The sequence below is a fragment of the Cavia porcellus genome, unplaced genomic scaffold (assembly GCF_034190915.1).
Source record: "Cavia porcellus strain 051 isolate PalLab524CR breed Dunkin Hartley unplaced genomic scaffold, mCavPor4.1 scaffold_2, whole genome shotgun sequence".
In the NCBI taxonomy this organism is placed as follows: domain Eukaryota; kingdom Metazoa; phylum Chordata; class Mammalia; order Rodentia; family Caviidae; genus Cavia; species Cavia porcellus.
The window spans coordinates 10418487-10437253 of NW_026947485.1; the positions used below are offsets into that span (position 1 = coordinate 10418487).

An 18767-nucleotide genomic window follows, 5' to 3' on the forward strand; every position below is an offset into this window, starting at 1 on the left:
TCAGTTTTAGAATTTTTTTATTTACATCATCAATAGAAAGCAGGTTTTAAAATATTTATTACATTTTGTTTTAGAAATAATAGAAAACAAAAATTGGTAGTTATATCACACAACTTTGGAAGGCAGATTTATGCTTTCACATCCGAGACATCCAATATACAATGCTGACAGACACCTGAACAGTAGGTGACAAATGGTACACGATGTAGACATTTATGTGTGTGTGTGTACGTATGTATTTGGTACCAGGAATCTAACTCAGGATCTGGCGCTTGCCAGGCAGGCACTGTGCCACTGAGCTGTATTCCCAGCCTGCAATGTAGACATTTTAAAGTCTTTGCCATTATTTATTTTAGGGCAAATACCAGTCCAGTAGAAATAGTTTCCAACATAAAAGGCACCTAGAGTAAACATCAGACCTTAACCAATAAAAAAAGCTACATGTTTATATGAAGACAAGAGCCCGTATCAGTGCAGATCTCCTGCAAGACATTGAGAGTATGAATGTTAAAGCAACTGCAAACTAAAAGCATATAAATGCTGACCTGAATCTGGTACATGAAATGCATGCCTGGTGTCCTTACTTTTTGGTGGTGTGGTACTGGGAATCGAACCCAGGGACTTCACATTGAGCTCTTTTAAGTATTTGTTTCGAATCCTGGCATGGCGGAGCATGTCTGTAACCCCAGCATTTGGATGGCTGGTGCAGAACGACTGCAGGGTCAGGGCCAGTCTGGGTTACACAGTGAGTTCAAGGGCAGCCTGAATTACAGAATGAGACTTTGTCTTCAAAAAGTTTTTGAAACAGGGTCTAAGTGAAGCAGGGCTTGAACTTGTGCTCCTCCTGGCTCAGTCGCCTAGAGGGCTGGGATCATAAGTGTGCACCATGACACCTAGCTGACAGTCACTCTGGTGACTATAAACTTATAGGCCCTTTGTTAGCATTTGAATCAGCATGAGTACTATATTTATATTTGTAACTGGAGAGTCTCAAATTATCCATAATCAACATTTGTTTTGTTGCATTTGCTCTTAAAATGCTTGCTGTGTACTACATTCATGATATGTTAAGAATTTGTTGTCCTTCAAATATTCTGCACAATCTAAAACTGCTATTTGATACCTTCAAACCAACGTCCTTTTTAAATATTATAACACCTGTAAAACATATCTGACCATGATTTAAGCACCTGAAGTACATTCTGACCAATTATATACTCTGAGCTAAAATTAGGATCCTCAGGATTAGTGTATATGTACAAACTTTGCAAATTATTTCCTTAAGCTAATAAAAATTTAAAAAAATACAAATAATCCTTTGCTATAATGACTCAAAATCCATATATGGGTGCTCTGCCTGAAGAGGACCAAGTACTCGTCTGCATGTGGATAAAGCAAACGCTCCTCAGCGGAGCCAGGCTGTGTTCAGCTGTGTCTGGTTCTTGATGCTGGTGTCCATCTTTAGCACTTCTCGAATGGCCATGGTAGCATAAGTAGAAGGAGGAAGCGAAAAATCCATTTTCAGAGCCCTGTATTTGCCTTCTGCCAGGCAGGGAAGAAGACAACAGTCAGAAAAAGAAGGCAGCCACATACACAGTGGAGAGGGTGTCACAAAAATCTCTAGACAAACACACAAGGCTGTGCCTTCTCTTTAGGCTTTTACCTCCTTGGGCCTCAGAAAACGGTACTGTGGAGTCAGAGATCTGGGAGCGCCTGAACCAGCCGGGCGGAAACAGGAATCGCACCCAGGAGCCCCAATGCAAAGGGCACAGGAGAGAAATGGGCATGAATTTAAAAAACCTAGCGTGGTGGTAGTGGGGGAACACCATGGAGGTGGGGATGATGACAAAAAGAAATGACAATGCCACAGGTTTTGGGTTGTTTTTTGAGGTTCTTTTTTTTCCTCTTTTTGAGACAAGGTCTCACTATGTAGTGTGTAGGCTGGCCTTGAATTCACAGCAGTCCTCCTGCCTCAGCCTCTGGAGTGCCAGGAGTATAGGCATGAGGCACCATGCCAAATACATGTTCTCTTTTTCACAGTAGCTAGCTCTCACCCTTGAGAGTGCACTTGTGTTCCTACTTAGTTTGCACTCATATGTTTCTTTTCCTACCTTTTTTTTTTTCACCAGTACAGGGGATTGAACTCACGACTGCCTGCTTGCAAGGCAGGTACTTATGCTGCTGAGCTAAATCCCCAGCCCCTCTTTTCTTACTTTTAATAAACGTAAAACCATACCAAAGACAAAGGAAAGAAACAAAAGAGAGAGGGGGGGAGGGAAGGAGGGAGAGAGAGAGAGAGAGAGAGAGAGAGAGAGAGAGAGAGAGAAAAGATGGACAAGGAACTGACAATGAGACAGCAATTCCACTTTTCAGTCTTCCTTACTGTCTCTGCATGAGGACAGGGAGGAAACAGACAGTCACCGAGGATCACCCCCTCTGTAACTTTCATCCTTGGTGGGAGTGACTGTTGGAGTTACTCACTCCAGCTGCCATCAGGAAGCCAAGGTGACAACACATGAAACAGAAATTACAGAGTGGGTGGGAAGTGGTTATGACTATAAAAGCAGTTTTCCCAAAACATTACATTTTTACATGAAAAAACATTTCAAAAGTTGACACAGAGCTGAAGACTGAGTGAACTTACCAGAAGCAAACACTGGTGGTGGTTTTCCTTCTAGGTTGTCCACATCGGTGTTGAAAAGTGGGATTTTAGGGTCATCGTACGCAACGACTTCCCTTGAAAACATATAAAGGGAAGTCTGAACGTGAACTTCCATAGACGGTACTCAGTTTCCCATCACCATGAGTTTCCCAAGAACACACATGGGACTACTGCGAATAATTACAGGCGGGTTCGCTCAAACCATAGTTGGGCTACACTTTACATACAACTCTTCCTCATTCCTCAAATTGCTATAAGGCAATGACAGAAAATGTTTTCTAGGATGGAAATTCCTTTTCCATGAAGCTGGTTAAGTAGTAAACCTCACTTTGCACAGATGGGATCAGAGCAATCATTTCCAGTTTCTCTAGAGTGGTCATGACTGCCACCAACACCTTTTACTAGTGCGGAACTGTTCTGCCTGAGAACAGTTCTCTCTGCCAACTTCAGGCCCACGGTCAGAGAATAAAGGGAGGTCAGAGGGAGAGAAGGAAAGAATTTTCTGCTACTGGGCAAGTAGTTTAGAATTTCCTTTTAAATTGTCAAATAAAGCTTTCAGCGACACTAGTATTAAGATATTTTAAAATGAATACAAGCATTTTTTTCTCTCTAGAAACATGGTGTTAAAATAACTAGATCAGTATTTGGAACTCAACCAATTCTGAGTATTTTGAGGGAGATAGCTCTATTAGCCAACTTTTCATTCTTTTTGAAACAGGGGGTAAAGTTCATTTTTTTTGGTATTTCTTCAATAATTTAGTGATGTCAACAAATGTAAATGAATCTACTTTCACTGTGTGACTGGATTTAACACAGCTTCATGTATTTCTTTTCTTTTCTTTTTTTTTTATCGGTGCCAGGGATTGAACTCACGACTGCCTGCTTGCAAGGCAGGTGCTTATGCTGCTGAGCTAAATCCCCAGCCCCTGTATTTCTTGATGATTTGAAAAATACCTCTCGATAGCAGCAGTGATAATAGTAATGAGAACAGTAACACTTATGAAATACTTTTTTTAGTCTTTTTGAGACAGGGTTTCACTATGAAGTTCACACTGGCCTCAAACCCACAGTGATCCTCTTGCGTCAGCCTCCAGAGTGCTGGGATTACAGGAATGTGCCACCAGCTCAGCCTAGATGCTAGATTCTAAGCACTGAGAAATACATATGTTGAGCCAAAACTGAAAAGCAAACACAGTAATTCAGTTCTATTTCATTCTAAACTATACTCACCAGCTGACATTCTGAGGACGAATAATGATCTTTCGGTAGGCCCCCGATAAGGAATAGTCTCGAATTTTGTGTCTCATGTTGTCAATATCAAGGTTGTCTGCAGTCAGCATTTCTCTGTAGGCTTCACTAACTAATACAAAATAGAAAAACTTAGTTGGGAAGCAGCCTGTCAGCAAGTTACCCTGAACTCGACTAGGAATAATGCAGTATGTAGTTTCATTAGAGTGCCCTAACAACCTTGGTTACCCTGACTTACGATCCAAAGCCTATTCTCTAGAGTCAAACTTAGCGACTTAGTAACCAGGACTAGGAGGTGTCTGCAACTTTGGTTTGTCCAACCTGTAGGTGATCTGCATCCAGCCCCACTACCTGTAGGGTAACTCTTGAGTTAACAACAAAAGGCTACTTCAGCGGCTGGGAGCAGAGTCCCAGGCCTATCACTCCAGCACTTGGGAGGCTGAGGCAGAAGGACAAGGAATTTGAGTTCAGCCTACACTACACAGTGAGTTCAATATCGGACTGAACTAGATGTGAGAACCTGTCTAAAAAAAAGCCACTTCACCAGTCACAATGTGCTCAGAGTCAGAAAAGACCATACACAAAGACTTCAGTAATTAAAAATAAATGTACAAAAATAAGAGACCCTGGAAAGCCATCTGGCTCACACTTGCGCCTGATGTAGAAGCTTTATTTAATACTGATAGACAAGTTCTAGTCTCTGCTTCTGTGTTATTTACAGGGGATCATTTCTTTGCAAGGCACATAATTACTACAAAGTTCTTCCTATTCCAAGCTGAACTCTATTTTCTTGTATTCTGACGATTACTCTGGAACATAGTGGGTAAACTTTCCTCCATAAACACTCTCAAGTACTGGACCCTTAAGCCATTATTATCATGACACCAAAAATGACCCTCTCAACTGTCCCTCCTTTGATATGGACATATACATAGTTTTTGCTGAGATAGGGCTCACCACGTGGTCCAGGCTGGCCTTGAACTCCTGACCGTCCTGCCTCAGCCTCCTTAGTGCTGGGCTGGTAAGTGTGCCCACCATGTCAGGCTGACATTTCTGTTTTCCACCAAACACTTTATCTGCCCTAGGGTCATAAGTTTACATGTACAACAATAATAACTCTAGATGCTTCTAAACTTTCCATACTAACCACTATGGAAGTAGGGCTTTTCTGTCTGTCCATCTGATCCCTGAGCAAAAGTATGAGAATTTATGTTTAACCCTTTTAAGTGCTTTGTACAGTTTTCTAAGATGGGCTCTTGCCATGCTGCCCATGCTGGCTTGAACCTCCATACCCCCCACCTCAGCCTCTCAAGTATTTGGTGCAGTTCTCCTTGTTTTTTACTAGTTGTTTTTCTTGACACAGGGTCTTGCTATGCAGTTTAGGCTGGCCTCAAACTCACAGCAATCACCCCGAGCGCTGGCGTTACAGGCATGCAGCACCATGCCAGGCTAATTCTTTTTAAATAGTTTTTCATGCAACCATTATTAACTACTTTGCCTTACACTATTTTAAAAATACGATCTGCAGGTTTCTTTATTCCAGTTATTCATTAAAAAGTCAGCTGGGGGCTGGGGATTTAGCTCAGCGGCATAAGCGCCTGCCTTGCAAGCAGGCAGTTGTGAGTTCGATCCCTGATACCGATAAAAGATGAAAAAGACAAGAAAAACAAAAAACAAAACAAAAAACAACAAAAAAAAGAAGTCAGCTGGGTGTGCACCTGCTAAGTGTCCACATGGTACAGGATCAGTCATGCAGTGTATGAGTCTCTTTCTCAGCCACAACATGGCTTTGTCAAAACTGCTGAATTTGTTCTAGTTGTTTTAGGAATGTTACTAATCCTGAGAAGTGTAACAAAGATGAAGAGTCTTTTCTTTTTTCTTTTGAGACAGGATCTTGCTGTGTGGCTCAGGCTGGCCTCTAACTCATGGCGGTCCTCCTGCCTCTGCCTCCCGAGCGCTGTGACTGCAGGTGTGCACCACCATACCTGGCATTCTTTTCCTTAGGATGGTTGATTTGGAGGGTCAACTTACTAAATGATGGCTGGTACACCAGCATTTGTTCTCAACATTCCACAAGGCCTTAGCCTGTCACTCTTACGTTGTAAGGGGAACACAAGTGATTTTTTTTCCTCCCTCCTTCTTGTATCACTACCACTACATGAACCTTTGCACTGAAGTATATTCCCAGGTCCCCTTCCCCTGCTTTTTTTTTTTTTTTTTTTTTTAAATTTTGAGACAGCATCTTGCTAAATTGCCCAGGTTGGGCTTGAATTTAGAATCCTAACTCAGCTTCCCAGAGTGCTGGGATTATAGCACCACCATGCCTGGCCTGATTCTGCTTTTCATTAGACTGCCTGGCTGACCCTTGCGTGTATTGGAGGCTGTTTCCGGAGAAGTGTGCCATGTGAGTCAGGGCACTCCCAGGAGAGCTGTGCTCAGTGTGCATAACCTTGGATGGAACAAAAAGGAGGAAGGGCGGGTGGCTTCCCCCTCTCGGGGCTGGGACAGCCCTTTTCTCCTGTGTAGGTCAGAGCTCTAGGCTCTTTACCTGTGGAGGCTAGGCCTTGGGCCAGCAGCTGTCCTCTCCTACCCGCACTGCTGGCCCTGCAGCCTCTGATGAGAGCCACACGACTGCCTTCCCTGTTATCAGGACTGTGGACCTGGACTGCGCATGGCTACTGCTGCCCTCGGTTCTCCAGTCTGCAGATGCCCTGCCAAGGGGCTCCCAGCCTTGCAGAAGGCCAGCTCCTAGGCAGCCCTGCCTCACTGCTGACTATTGGAGGGGGAGGAGGGGATGGCCGTCTCTCTGCAGTACTGCGGAAGCTAGCATGAGCGTCTCCAGTGCCTTCCCACAATTCCTGGTCCTGCTCTCCTGGTTCCTGCCCACCCCACCTCTCACCCACCCCTCCCGCTCAGGGAAGTCAGCCTGTGTGCCAGAGCACAGCGGTCTGGCTGAATTAATCAACACGCTTCTAGGGTATTTTCATTACCTAAGAAGGGTGTTTATTACACTCATTTTCCGAATTCATAAAATTTCTAAGACTACATTTTGATAAGTATTTTTAGCTTCTTGGGAGAAAGCTATTTTAACAGGAAAACACTGACAGCCAGGTCTCAGGTGGGAACAATTCCCAAGTCGGTCCCACTGAACTGGTCCCCCTGTCAGAGCTGCTCTTTATTTCAACCTCTGAACAATCGAAGTCCTAAACCCCTATTTCTGCACACAGGGCACCTATGAGGGCGACAGAAATAATCAGTAGCAGCTGACAGTAAAGAATGGGAAACAAAGAATTTTAGTTTTCTATTTTGGGGTGGTTGTGGGGCAGGGCATTGAACCCAGGGTCTTCACAACAAGGTACATTCCATGTCCTTTTTCTACCTTAATTCGCAGATAGGCTCTCATAAAGCACTAAATTGCCCAGGTGGGGCTTGAGAGGCGGCTCTTCCTTGCCCAGCCTCCCAGAGCACTGGGAATACAGGCCTGTGCCACAAGGCTCAGCTTAACAGCCCGTGCTTTTTAAGTTTCTGCCTACTTGGAGACTTAAAAACATGAGCACACACTATTTTGTGCTGCTGGGGATTAAACCAAGGGCTTATACACATTAGTCAAGCGCTCAACCACTGAGCCACATCACCAACCTTTCATACCGTTTTAAATTTTTTTCTGGTACCAGAGATCGAACTCATGACCTTGTGCTTGCCAGGTCCCTATGCAGTTTTTTTTTTTTTTTTTTTTTTTAGTTTTTAAGAAACTTATGTACAGCACAATTGTCTGTCTATATGCACTTTCTCAATGACTCCATCTTTAATGTAAATTAGTAAGTTTTCGTGTCGCAGTGCTAGAGACTGAACCCAGGGCTTCACGCACACTGGGCAAGCGCTCCGATGTTGGGCCACGTCCCAGTCCTGACTGAGTGCACTGTAGGAACTTAGTTCTGCAGGCAGTATCCATGACACTACCACTGTAACTAGTACTACCTTCCCCTCCTCTGCCCTCCTGGGAGTGGCTGGACTGTGGCTTGTGAGTATACAGCTCTCTCTCTCTTTCAACATCCCACATAGCTTGGACCACAAGCAAGAGCCCCTTGCCTCACTTTCCTTTTAAACATAAATTCTCCATCTGAATGTATGCTTATCTATGTACATTTGAAATACATATTTCTCATTAAGTCTGATGGAAATACAGTTTTAAAATTAGAGTAGTATGGCTCATGCCTGTAGCCCCAGCACTCGGGAGGCTGAGGTAAGAAGATCGTTGCAAGTTTGACACCAGCCTGTGCCACAAAGTGAGCCCAAGGCCAGTCTGAACTATACAGCGAGACCCTGTCTCAAAAAGACAAACAAACAAACAAAACTAGAGTAGTGATTTTCTTCTTTACAGGTGGTGGCCAGGGCTTGACTTCATTAGACTTGTTTTCAATATTTTGCACCCTTAGGGAACTTACTTTTATGCTTTGGGTAGATCACATCGAAACCAGGCAAGGGCATCACCACATCATGAATGGAGTAATTAGTAACATCTCCTTCTTCAATATATGTGGCTGTGGCTGTAAATTCATAAGCAAACAGTAACTTAAGGAAAAAGTCAATATTTTTAGGAATTCAAGCTTAGAAGGGAATTAAGTTGGGATACATATCTAGTTGTCTTTTCTACTCTACCTAAGAAACAAAATATTTAATTTTTAAAAATTTAATTATTTTTGGTACCAGAGATCAAACTCACAACCTCGCACTTGGCAGGCAGGTGCTTGTGTCACTGAGCTGTATCCTCCACCCCTTAATAGAATTCTTAAGACTGAAAAAGGTCAGCTGGAAAACTTCTAGGAAGAAGGAAGAATGGTCAGCAGTGGCAGGTCTGAGAGCAGCCATGCAGACACTGGAATAGAGCAACGTGAGGAAGCGAGGAGGAGGCAAATGGGTCTCCTGGACCCGGGAAGGATCTGAGGGGAGAACTGAAGCCCATGGCAAGAGTGCAAAGAGAACTTCAATGAAGAAACAGGTAACTACCAGAGCCTTCTCCTGGAGCAGGGGTTCGCTGCAAGGGAGGAGCAGTTCAAACCTGCTGGTGACTGCTGGCATCACCAGAGGCCTCCGCAGAGAGGGGCAGCACTGTGAGGGAACAGTGGATTGCAGGACTGCACTAGCTGCTGCTGAGTGCTGCAGAAGCAGATGTCCTCAGGAGAAGCTGGGAGCCACCTTGCAGAGGGGCCAGCTGAACTGAGAACTCAGAAGAACAGGCTTCCCACTGAGTTCAAGCCCCCATGCCTCCGGTGTTCCTCACCATAACATCAGAACACATTCTTAGCTGTTCATGTGACTTTCTCCAAAACAGACTACATACTAGCTAACAGAACATGCTTAAGTAAATGCAAGGGAGTTAAAACCACTCCATGCATATTGTCACACCACAGTGCTAAGAAATTGAAAATTAATGGCAAAAGAAACTACATGAACTTAACCTCCTGAATACCAGTGGGTCACAGATGAAGTTAAAGAGGAATCGGACAGTTTCTATAATTAAATGGTAATGACAATACAACATACTGGAACTTAAGAGGCATAATGAACGCAGACCTAAGGGGGAAATTTATAGCAGTGGATACCCATATCAGGAAAACACACAAAAAAAATTTTTTTTTTTGGTACTAGGGATCAAACTCACAGCCTCATGCTTGCTAGGCAGGCACTTGTTCTGCTGAGCTGTATTTCCAGCCTGCAAATAAACATCGTTTTGAGACAGGGCTTCCCTATGCAGTTCAGGCTACCTGAGCACCTTTTGTAGCGCAGTGTGATTTTGAACTCACAACAATCCTCCTGCCTCAACCTGCCGACGCTGGGATTACCACCACACCTGGCTACAAATAAGTATCTTAATGTTGAACCTCAAAGTTTTTTTTTTCTTTTTTAAACATTTTTTTTGACTACATGAAGATCTTGTTTCTTTTTGTTTTTCTGTTTTTGGTGCTGGGGGTTAAACTCAAAACCTTGTGCTTGCCAGGCAGGCACTATATGCTACTGAGTTAAATCCCCAACCTAAACCTCAAATTTTTTGAAAAGGAAGAGCAGGCCAAGCCCCAAAGCTGATGAAGGAGGAAATCATAAAGATGAGAGGAGAAATTAATGCACTAGAGACTAAGAAAACAATACAAAGAATCAATGAATTGAAGAGATCTGTTTGAAACCTCTAACTAACCTTATCAAAAAAAAAACAAAGAAAAGACTCAAATTCATGCAATTAGAAATGAAAAGGGTGAAATCCAAATGGATCCTGAAGAAATCCAGAAGATCAGCTATCCCTACTTTGAAAACTTGTATTCTGGGGCTAGGGATTTAGCTCAGCGGCATAAGCACCTGCCTTGCAAGCAGGCGGTCATGAGTTCGATCCCCAGTACTGATAAAAGGGGAGGGAGGAGAAAACTTGAATTCTAATAAGATGGAAAATGCAGAAGAAACACAGATTCTTAGGTATATATGAATCACCAAAGCTGAATTAAGATATAAAAATCCTAAATAAACCAATATGAATCAATGAAATTGAAGATGTAATTAAAAACCTACCAACAAAGAAAAGTCCATTGCTGGGAATTCATTGCCACAAGAAATTTAGAGAAAACTTAGCATCACTATCTCTCAAACTCTTTAATGAAACTGAAAGGGAAGCAATATTCCTGAATTCATCCCTGGAAGCAAGCATTTCTCTGATTCTGAAACCAGAGAAGGAACCAACTAAGAAAGAACTACAGCCCAATTTCCCTAATGAACATAGATGCAAAAATCTTCAATAAGATACTGGCAAACAGAATGTAGCAAATCAAGATGATTATACACCATGACCAAATTGGACTTTTATCAGAGGCATGCAGGGATGTTTCAACAAATGTAAATCAAGAAATGTAATATACCATATCAACAGAACCAAGGATTAAAAATCATACGATCATCTCGATACAGAAAAAGTTTTTGACAAAGTCCATCAACCATTCATGATAAAAGCCCTACAGAAAACTGGAATAGATGGTCTTTATCTCAATCTGATAAAAAGCCACCTATGCCAAATTAATAGTCAACATCCTACCAAATGAACAAAAACTGAAAGCTTTCATGTAACATCAGGAACAAAGCAAGGATGTTCACTGTCACCACTGTTCTGGAAACTGTAGACAAGAGAAAAAATAAAAAAGAATAACAATAGGAAAGGGAAAAGTTAAATTACCATTATTCGTCATTAGCATTAAATTACCATTATCAATGTCATGATACTCTACATAGAAGATCCCCAAAACTCCACAAAACGAGTTCAGATTTAATTAGCAAATTCAGCAGCATAGCTGGATACAAAAATCAACACTCAAAAATCAATAGCCTTTCTGTACATGGATAACAAACTTACTGAGAAAGAAAGTAGGGAAACACTTTCACAACAGCATTAAAAAAATGAAATATTTAGGAATCAACCTAATAAAGGATGAAAACACCTATACTTTGAAATCTACAGCGCTCTGAAAAAGTAGATTAAAGACTGTATCAGAAAATGGAAAGATATGCCTTGCTCTTGGGTAAGAGGAACTAATACGATGAAAATGATCATACTCCCAAAATTGTTATACAAATTGTTTAATGCAATTCTGATCAAAATTCCAAAAGCATACCTCACAGAATTAGAGAAAACAACCCTAACATTCATTTGGAACGTGAAGACACCTAGAATAACAAAGGCAATTCAGGGCAACAAAGGCAAGACAGGGGGCATTACAATCCCAGACTTGAAATCATATTACAACGCTACTGTGATAAAAACAGCACGGTACTTGCAAACAAACAAAAACAGATCCAAGGATCAATGGAATAAATTAGAAGATCTAGAAACAATTCCAGACATACTTAGCCACTTTATCTTTGACAAAGATGCCAAACATTCACTGGAAGAAAAACCCGTGTCTTTCCCCATGCACTAAACCCGAAATGGATCAGAGATCTATATATTAAAACAGAAACATTAAATCTGCTGGGAGACTGAATAGCTAGTTCTCTTAAAGACTCTGATATAGGCAAAGACTTTATAAACAAAACTCTGATTGCATAGCAGCTATCATCAAGAATCAACAACTGGGATCTGATCTTATTAAAAAGAGAAACCACCAGAGTGCAGAAACAACCCACAGTGTTGGGAAAGAAGTTTGCCAGCTGTTCCTCAGACAAAGGATTACTATCAAGAACATGTAAAGAACAACAACAACAAAAAAAATCAGATCACCAAATTTAAAGACCCAGTCCCAAAGTGGGTACCTTGGTCCAGGGATATAGCTCAGTGGCAAGCACAAGGTTGTGAGTTTGATTCCCATTAAAAACAAACAAACAAACAAACAAAAAACCCAACAAAAGTAGGCAACTAAGCCAGTAGGCAGCTCTGGCATGGTGGTGAATGCACTCTTGTAATACCAGTGAGGCTGAGGCAGGGGCAGGATGACTGCTGTGAGTTTGAGACCAGCCTGGGCTACATAATGAGTTCAGGACCAGCCTGAATTACATCATACGACCCTTTCTCAAAAAATCTAAATGAAAACCAAATCAAACCCAAAAATGTGCATCTCAGATGAATACACACTTCTAAGATGAAGAAATAGAAACAGGAAATAAATACAAATAAATGTTCAATGTCACTGAGTATTTGAGAGATGCAAATTAAAACAACACTGAGAGTCCATCTCACTCTGAAAAGAATGGCTAGTATCAAGAAATCAGCCATTAACAAATGTCAGGCTGTGAAGAAAAAGGAACCCTTCTCCACTATTGGTGAAAGCATAGACTGGTGTAACCACTGTAGATATCAGTATGGAGATTCCTCAAAAAACTAGGACCAGAGGTTCCATTTGACTCAGCTATTCTCCTTCTGGGTATCTTCCTGAAGGAAGTAAAAGCATCATACCAAAACAATATATGTGCTTCATGTTTACAGTGGCACAGTTTGTAACAGCCAAATCTTAGAACAGCCCAAATGCCCATCAGCTGGTGAATGGATAAAGAAAATGTGTTTTTTAATACAATGGAGTACTACTCCACCACAAAGAAGGACAAGCTGGAGCCATTCCACTTAGCTTAAGTGAAATAAACTGCATATATATGTGCAAATTCCACGTTGTTTCTCTGGTGTGAGAAACAAAGTATAAATAAGGACCATAATATATACAAATAAGGACCAAAATATTATGCATTGTGAAATAGGAATAAAATGTTCAAATGGGGATCGAAACAAAAGGGAAAGGGGGAATGGAGAGCAAAAAAAGTTAGAAAAGAAGGAAAAAATGGAAATAAAGCTTTTGTAAAATGGGAGGCAAGGAGTTGAAGGGAAGGCAGCGGGGGCAGGGGAAAAAAGAATCAAATTATATCATGTACAGGTATAAATTCTCTATGATGAATGTGATCATTACGCATATTTAAAATGTACAAACAAAATCTGATTGAAAAAATAACTCAGCTATATCCTCATTTTCTGGGAACACCTCTTTAAAAACTACTAGTACCTTTGGGGCTGGGGATTTAGTTCAGCGGCATAAGCGCCTGCCTTGCAAGTGTGCGGTCCTGAGTTCAATCCCTGATACCGATAAAAAAAAAAAAAGACAAAAACCAAAACAAACAAACAAACAAACAGTACCTTTAGCCTTCCTAGAGGACAATTCGAAAGGCTTTATGGAAAGTCATCATAATGAGTGCATCCTGCTAAATGAATGAACTACCAACCTATATTCAGGGGATGAAACATGGTGGCACATGGTACATTAAAGCACACCAGATGTGATCAATATTACATGAAGAGAAAACATCACACCAGGAAAAATAAAATTTCAGGGGAAGAGGCCATGTATCAGCAAACAGAAGGCAGCAGACCTACCATGAGCCAGGGACATGGACCTTGGGGTCAGACAAGTCGGCTCCGATTTCCAGTGTTTTCACTAATAGCTGTGGTACACTGGGCAAGTGACTAAACTGCGTGAAGAATGGAGCAAACACTGTCAGCAGTACTACAGGACACGGGCAAGTGGGCTGCAGCAAGGAGCGTTGGGCTCAGCACACATGGAACGTCTGCTCCCTAACAGCCTAGGTACACAGTTAGCTCTAGTTTGGGATTAGCCTAAAGAAACTTCAAAAGTGGCTGACAGCAGGCCAAAAATACATCTATTTGTAAGCCCAGGTTAAAGCTGGAAAGGGATTACACAGTCACTGGTCCACATGCTATCTTATATGCTCCTTGAGAAAATGAAGAGTTGGCTGCTTCTCAAACCAGATAAAGGTTTTTTAAACTACAGGCACAAGCCAGTCATTCTAAGCTTCCATGGGCCCTTCCATCTGAAGCTCACTAGGTCTCTCTAGGTTAGTAGGCAGGGATGATTTTTAAAGCCACTGGTGTCAGAGAGCTAAATTCTACTTGACTGAACCACACTATGAGCCGTTTTACCTCCTTTGAGGACTAGATCCCCCGGGACGGGCCTCAGCCCGTAGTCCTCTATCCTCTTGCTCACCATGTTATTCCATACATAGCTTTGATAGCTATGGATATACATTAAACGATTATTTCTCGGTATCTGGAGGAAGGGAAAAAAAAAGGCAAGAAAAATATTCTGAATATAAAATGTACTGTGATTTCTAAGACATCTCATTTGTTTAATGATGATCCCAGTATCAGAAACTTACTTTTTAACAGCCTGTAGAAACACTCACTGATACAGAGCTCTGAATATTAGAATGTGAGACCTAAAGCTAAGGGCATTACTGTGGCAGCAGTTAACATTTTATATCGGCAATGTACACATGCATGCAAATGAAACAAACTGCTGAGGAATTTATACCCTAAATCAAGACACAGACTTTAAACTCAGGCAATTTAAAAATCAATTATAGGCCTAACAGTTTTTTCTCCTCCATAATTCTATATAAGGAGAACACCCTCAATGCCTAATTTCTTGCAGTGAGAATCCTGCTTTATTTGTACATCTGGGAAGAAGCAACTATGCAAGTTTAAAGGATACATTTTAACACATCCTAGAATATAAGAGTGGCAGAGGCTATGCTTGCCAAGATGGCACCCATTCTGGGCCACCGTGATAAAACCCTAACAGGCAACTATTTAGACTGTTGCAGTCCATTCTCTTCTTAGGGAAATTGACAGCTCTAAGGATGACGACCAAGAAACAACTATGCAGTATACTCCGAGTTTCTCAAATCTTCAATTTAATTTTCCACCAGAAACCATATTTTGCACATTAATGCCTCTCATTCCCTCAGCAGTGCCGATGCTGCCCCCGCCCACCTTCTTGACTCCATTCGGGTCTGAGTAATGATCACTAGGATAAAACACCTCTTGGAAATCATCAAAGGATACTTATTTACCTTCTGCTCTTTCAAAATTTAGTAAAATCTTCCAAGACAAAGTTTAAAAAGCATTAAACACCTTGGGCCATTGCCTGACTTCACAAATCACACTCACTATGCCAAATGCAGAGACTATATTCTTCATTCCATATTTTGAAAGTCCTCGAAGCAGCTGCCCCTCCACACACCTTTTGACAGGTAGTTTTTTGAGGGCAGCAGCTGGGTCCTTGGTCTTCGCCCATTCTTCCCTGCATTTAACCAAGTACCCTTTTTCAGCTGGGGAAGGAAAAAAGCTATGATTAAACAGTTTGTCCAATAGATGCTCTTCCAACATAGCGTATTTCACAGGGAACACATAACATAGGTTATCTGCAGTGTTCTGCTCAGCTGAGAGCAGCTGCAAGAAAGCTTTCTTTAAAGAGTGGTGAATGTGATCCCCTTCCTCCACCCCACAAACACTATTTACTCCTGTCTTCAGAGTTGATTCCACAGCAGATAAAAGCCTGGTAATCCTTTCTTCCTGTTCTTTTTCCATTGTATAATGGGTAATGGGTTACTTTCTTTAAAGTTACGTAATTTGGGCTGGGGATTTAGCTCAGCAGCACAAGTACCTGCTTGGCAAGCATGAGGTTATGAATTTAATCCCTGGTACCAAAAAAAAAAAAAAAAAGGTACATAATTTTATGTTTTCTTTCTTTTTTTTTGCTTGCAGAGGAATAATTATCCAAAGTGAATATAATTATTTTGACAATTTATAAAGTGGGAGTTAAATCTTTTATACACTATGATTTTAGAGATACTTTCTGGAAAATGGTTAGTAAACTTTAAAGAAAATGTTTTTTGTGGTACTTGGGATTGAGTCCAGTCTTGCTAATGCCAGACAAATGTTCAATACTACTGAGCTAAATCCCCAGCCTTCTTTATTAGACAGGCTCTTGCTAAACTGCCTAGCCTGACTTGAAGGTATAACCTTCATTTGCAGTCTCTGGAGTGGCTGGGATTATAGCAATGTACCAGCATGCTGGGTCTTTTAGTGAACTTTTAAAACTTTATAAGTCTCAATAAACTACCTATACTTTTAATTTTAATGTAGAAATACAATTCTAGTTGAAGGGAGGGGAGGGGAATGAGGAAAAAAAAGAAGCAAAATATATTGTGTACGCACAAATTCCTTACAATATTATCATTCTGTACATCTAAAATGTACCCGCCCCAATTCTAAAAGTAACTACCCCAATTTGCACATATAAAGTGTGATAGAAAAGTATGGTAGGGCTGAGGATATAGCCTAGTGGTACAGTACCTGCCTAACAAGCACAAGGTCCTGAGTTTAATTCCTGGTACCCAAAGGAAGGAAGGAAGGAAGGAAGGAAGGAAGGAAGGAAGGAAGGAAGGAAGGAAGGAAGGAAGGAAGGAAAGTAAGTTTAAACTAACAAAACACTTACACCTGGGTATGATGGCACATGCCTGTAAACCCAGCACTTGTGTGACTGAGCAAGGAGGAGCCCCACAAATTCAAGGCCAGGCTGGGTTACATAATGAGGCTCAAGGCCAGCCAGCACTGCGTGACAAAACTTTGCATCCAAGGAGGACAGGGGGAGCAAAAAACAAAAACAAGAAAAAACAACCAGACGTGTCTGTAAGTCCTGCTCAAAATCCTCCCCCTGACTTCAAACACACTTATCCCATCATTCTGGCACTTTCTGGAGCAGTTTTGGAAGTCCACTTTTATAAGCATCATTAGTTGGGCTGTCACGGCTACCGCGATGTCCTTAACTGGTTCAAAAATGTTTACTCTCCAGGATCATTCTGACGTTGGGGAAGAGCCAGGAATCACACCCGTGTTTCTACAAGCTCACTTTTCTATTGGATGCCACGAAGGAGAAACATGTACTGAATTTTTGATTATACCTCAGAAGGACAGTCCTAAAACTGAAGACTGCTGAATTCCTGAACTGCTTTAGAGAGAAGCAAGAATGAAGGAAAAGCGTGCTTGAACCTAGAGGAAGTATTTTGAGGGGGATTAATAACTATGTTTTACTGTAATACACTGTATGTATGTATGGATGGATGGATGTGTTTGTTTGCACACGTTTAACTGATGACCTTGTGCTTGCCAGGCAGGCGCTCATGCCACTAGTCTATACTGTAACACATTTTAAAAAGTCAAAACACTCACAGTATTTCCAACTCACAATTTTTTTGGTTTGTTTTTGAGACGGGCTCTCACTATGTAGCTGAGGTAGCTATGAGCTCCTGATGGAGCCACCATGCCAGAAACACACACACTTCTACTGGCAGAAACTCCATGAACACCCAGCCATGCACTGTTCCTTTTCTCTCTCAAGTTTTTTTTTTTTTTTTGGGGGGGGGGGCCCACACAGGGACTGAACCCAGTGTTAATACTATCCCACTGGAGTAAATCTCCAACCTCATTATTGTTTTAAACATGAAGTTTACTCTTACCTCCAGAACGGGGTTTTAGTATTAAATCCATGACTTCTGTCCAGGAATTCTGAAGAATAGCTCTAAGATTTAAAACAATATTTACTTTACTAACTTTTGTATTAAGATAAACTTTACATGCCAAAATATTTGGTCAACAAAATGTATTGGCTTTATATTAAATTTAAATGTACATACAAAATTAGAATATAGATTTTAAATGTAAATGCCAAAAAAACTAGAAAAATTGAGAATAAAATTAAAGGACAATGCTTATAACAATTAATACCATTTTATTGCTGTAACAAATATATAAGCACTACCTAGTTGTATTTGTACTTTGTGTTATTATACAGGGGACAGTTACAGAAAGTCTATTGTGGTGGTGGTGCTAAAGATTAAACCCAGGGCCTCACGCATGTTGGGCACATGTTCTACGAATGAGCTACCCCACTAGCTCAAAGTTAAGTCTTCGTGAGAGCCAAACCTTGTTTGAAATTGCTCAAAAACTTTCTCTTTGTTACCCTACCTAGGCAAACAGAATACTACAATTAATTCTTCTTCATTATTCTTGCCAAAATGGAAATATCTTTATTTTGGGGTACTACTTGTTAAAAATTACATAGTACATGAGAAAGCCTTTCCATTATGCAACCTCTAAGAAATAAAACAATGTCAATATAGTATTCTTCAGGGCCAGGGATTTAGCTTAGCAGCCAGGGATTTAGCTTAGCAGCATAAGCACCTGCTTAGCAAGCCAAGGTCAGGAGTTCAGGCCTTAGGATCAAAAAGAAAATACACACACACACACAACAGAGTATTTTTTCCTACTCAAGCACACCTAAGTGTATGTAACTTTTCCTTATACTATCTTTTACCATGCAGAATTTATATTTTGAGTATTATGCCTGGTAATTTTTCCAGTGCCTCACACCTATCATCCTAGCACTTGGAAGGCTGAGACAGGAAGACTGTGGTGAGTTTGAGGTCAGCCTGGGCTACATAGTGAGACCCTGCCTCAAAAAAAGAAAAGAATTTTATTCTG

The 18767-nt window shown here is 41.2% G+C and overlaps 1 protein-coding gene across 3 annotated transcripts in view; it reads right to left on the reverse strand.

Annotated features, from left to right (window-relative positions):
• The window catches only part of Pus7 (pseudouridine synthase 7), a 58186-nt gene continuing 39419 nt past the window's right edge, over nt 1-18767 (reverse strand). For 2 of the 3 annotated variants that reach the window (XM_063237988.1, XM_003469801.5), the window contains 7 exons: nt 17744-17805; nt 15393-15553; nt 14364-14490; nt 8356-8457; nt 3893-4022; nt 2645-2736; nt 1-1542 (listed from right to left, as the gene is read on the reverse strand). In XM_063237988.1, the coding sequence (XP_063094058.1) occupies nt 1406-1542; nt 2645-2736; nt 3893-4022; nt 8356-8457; nt 14364-14490; nt 15393-15553; nt 17744-17805 (811 nt within the window). In that variant the 3' untranslated portion in view covers nt 1-1405. Of the gene's footprint in view, nt 2487-2644; nt 2737-3892; nt 4023-8355; nt 8458-14363; nt 14491-15392; nt 15554-17743; nt 17806-18767 lie in introns of all 3 variants that reach the window. The other variant, XM_063237995.1, reaches the window with a different exon arrangement.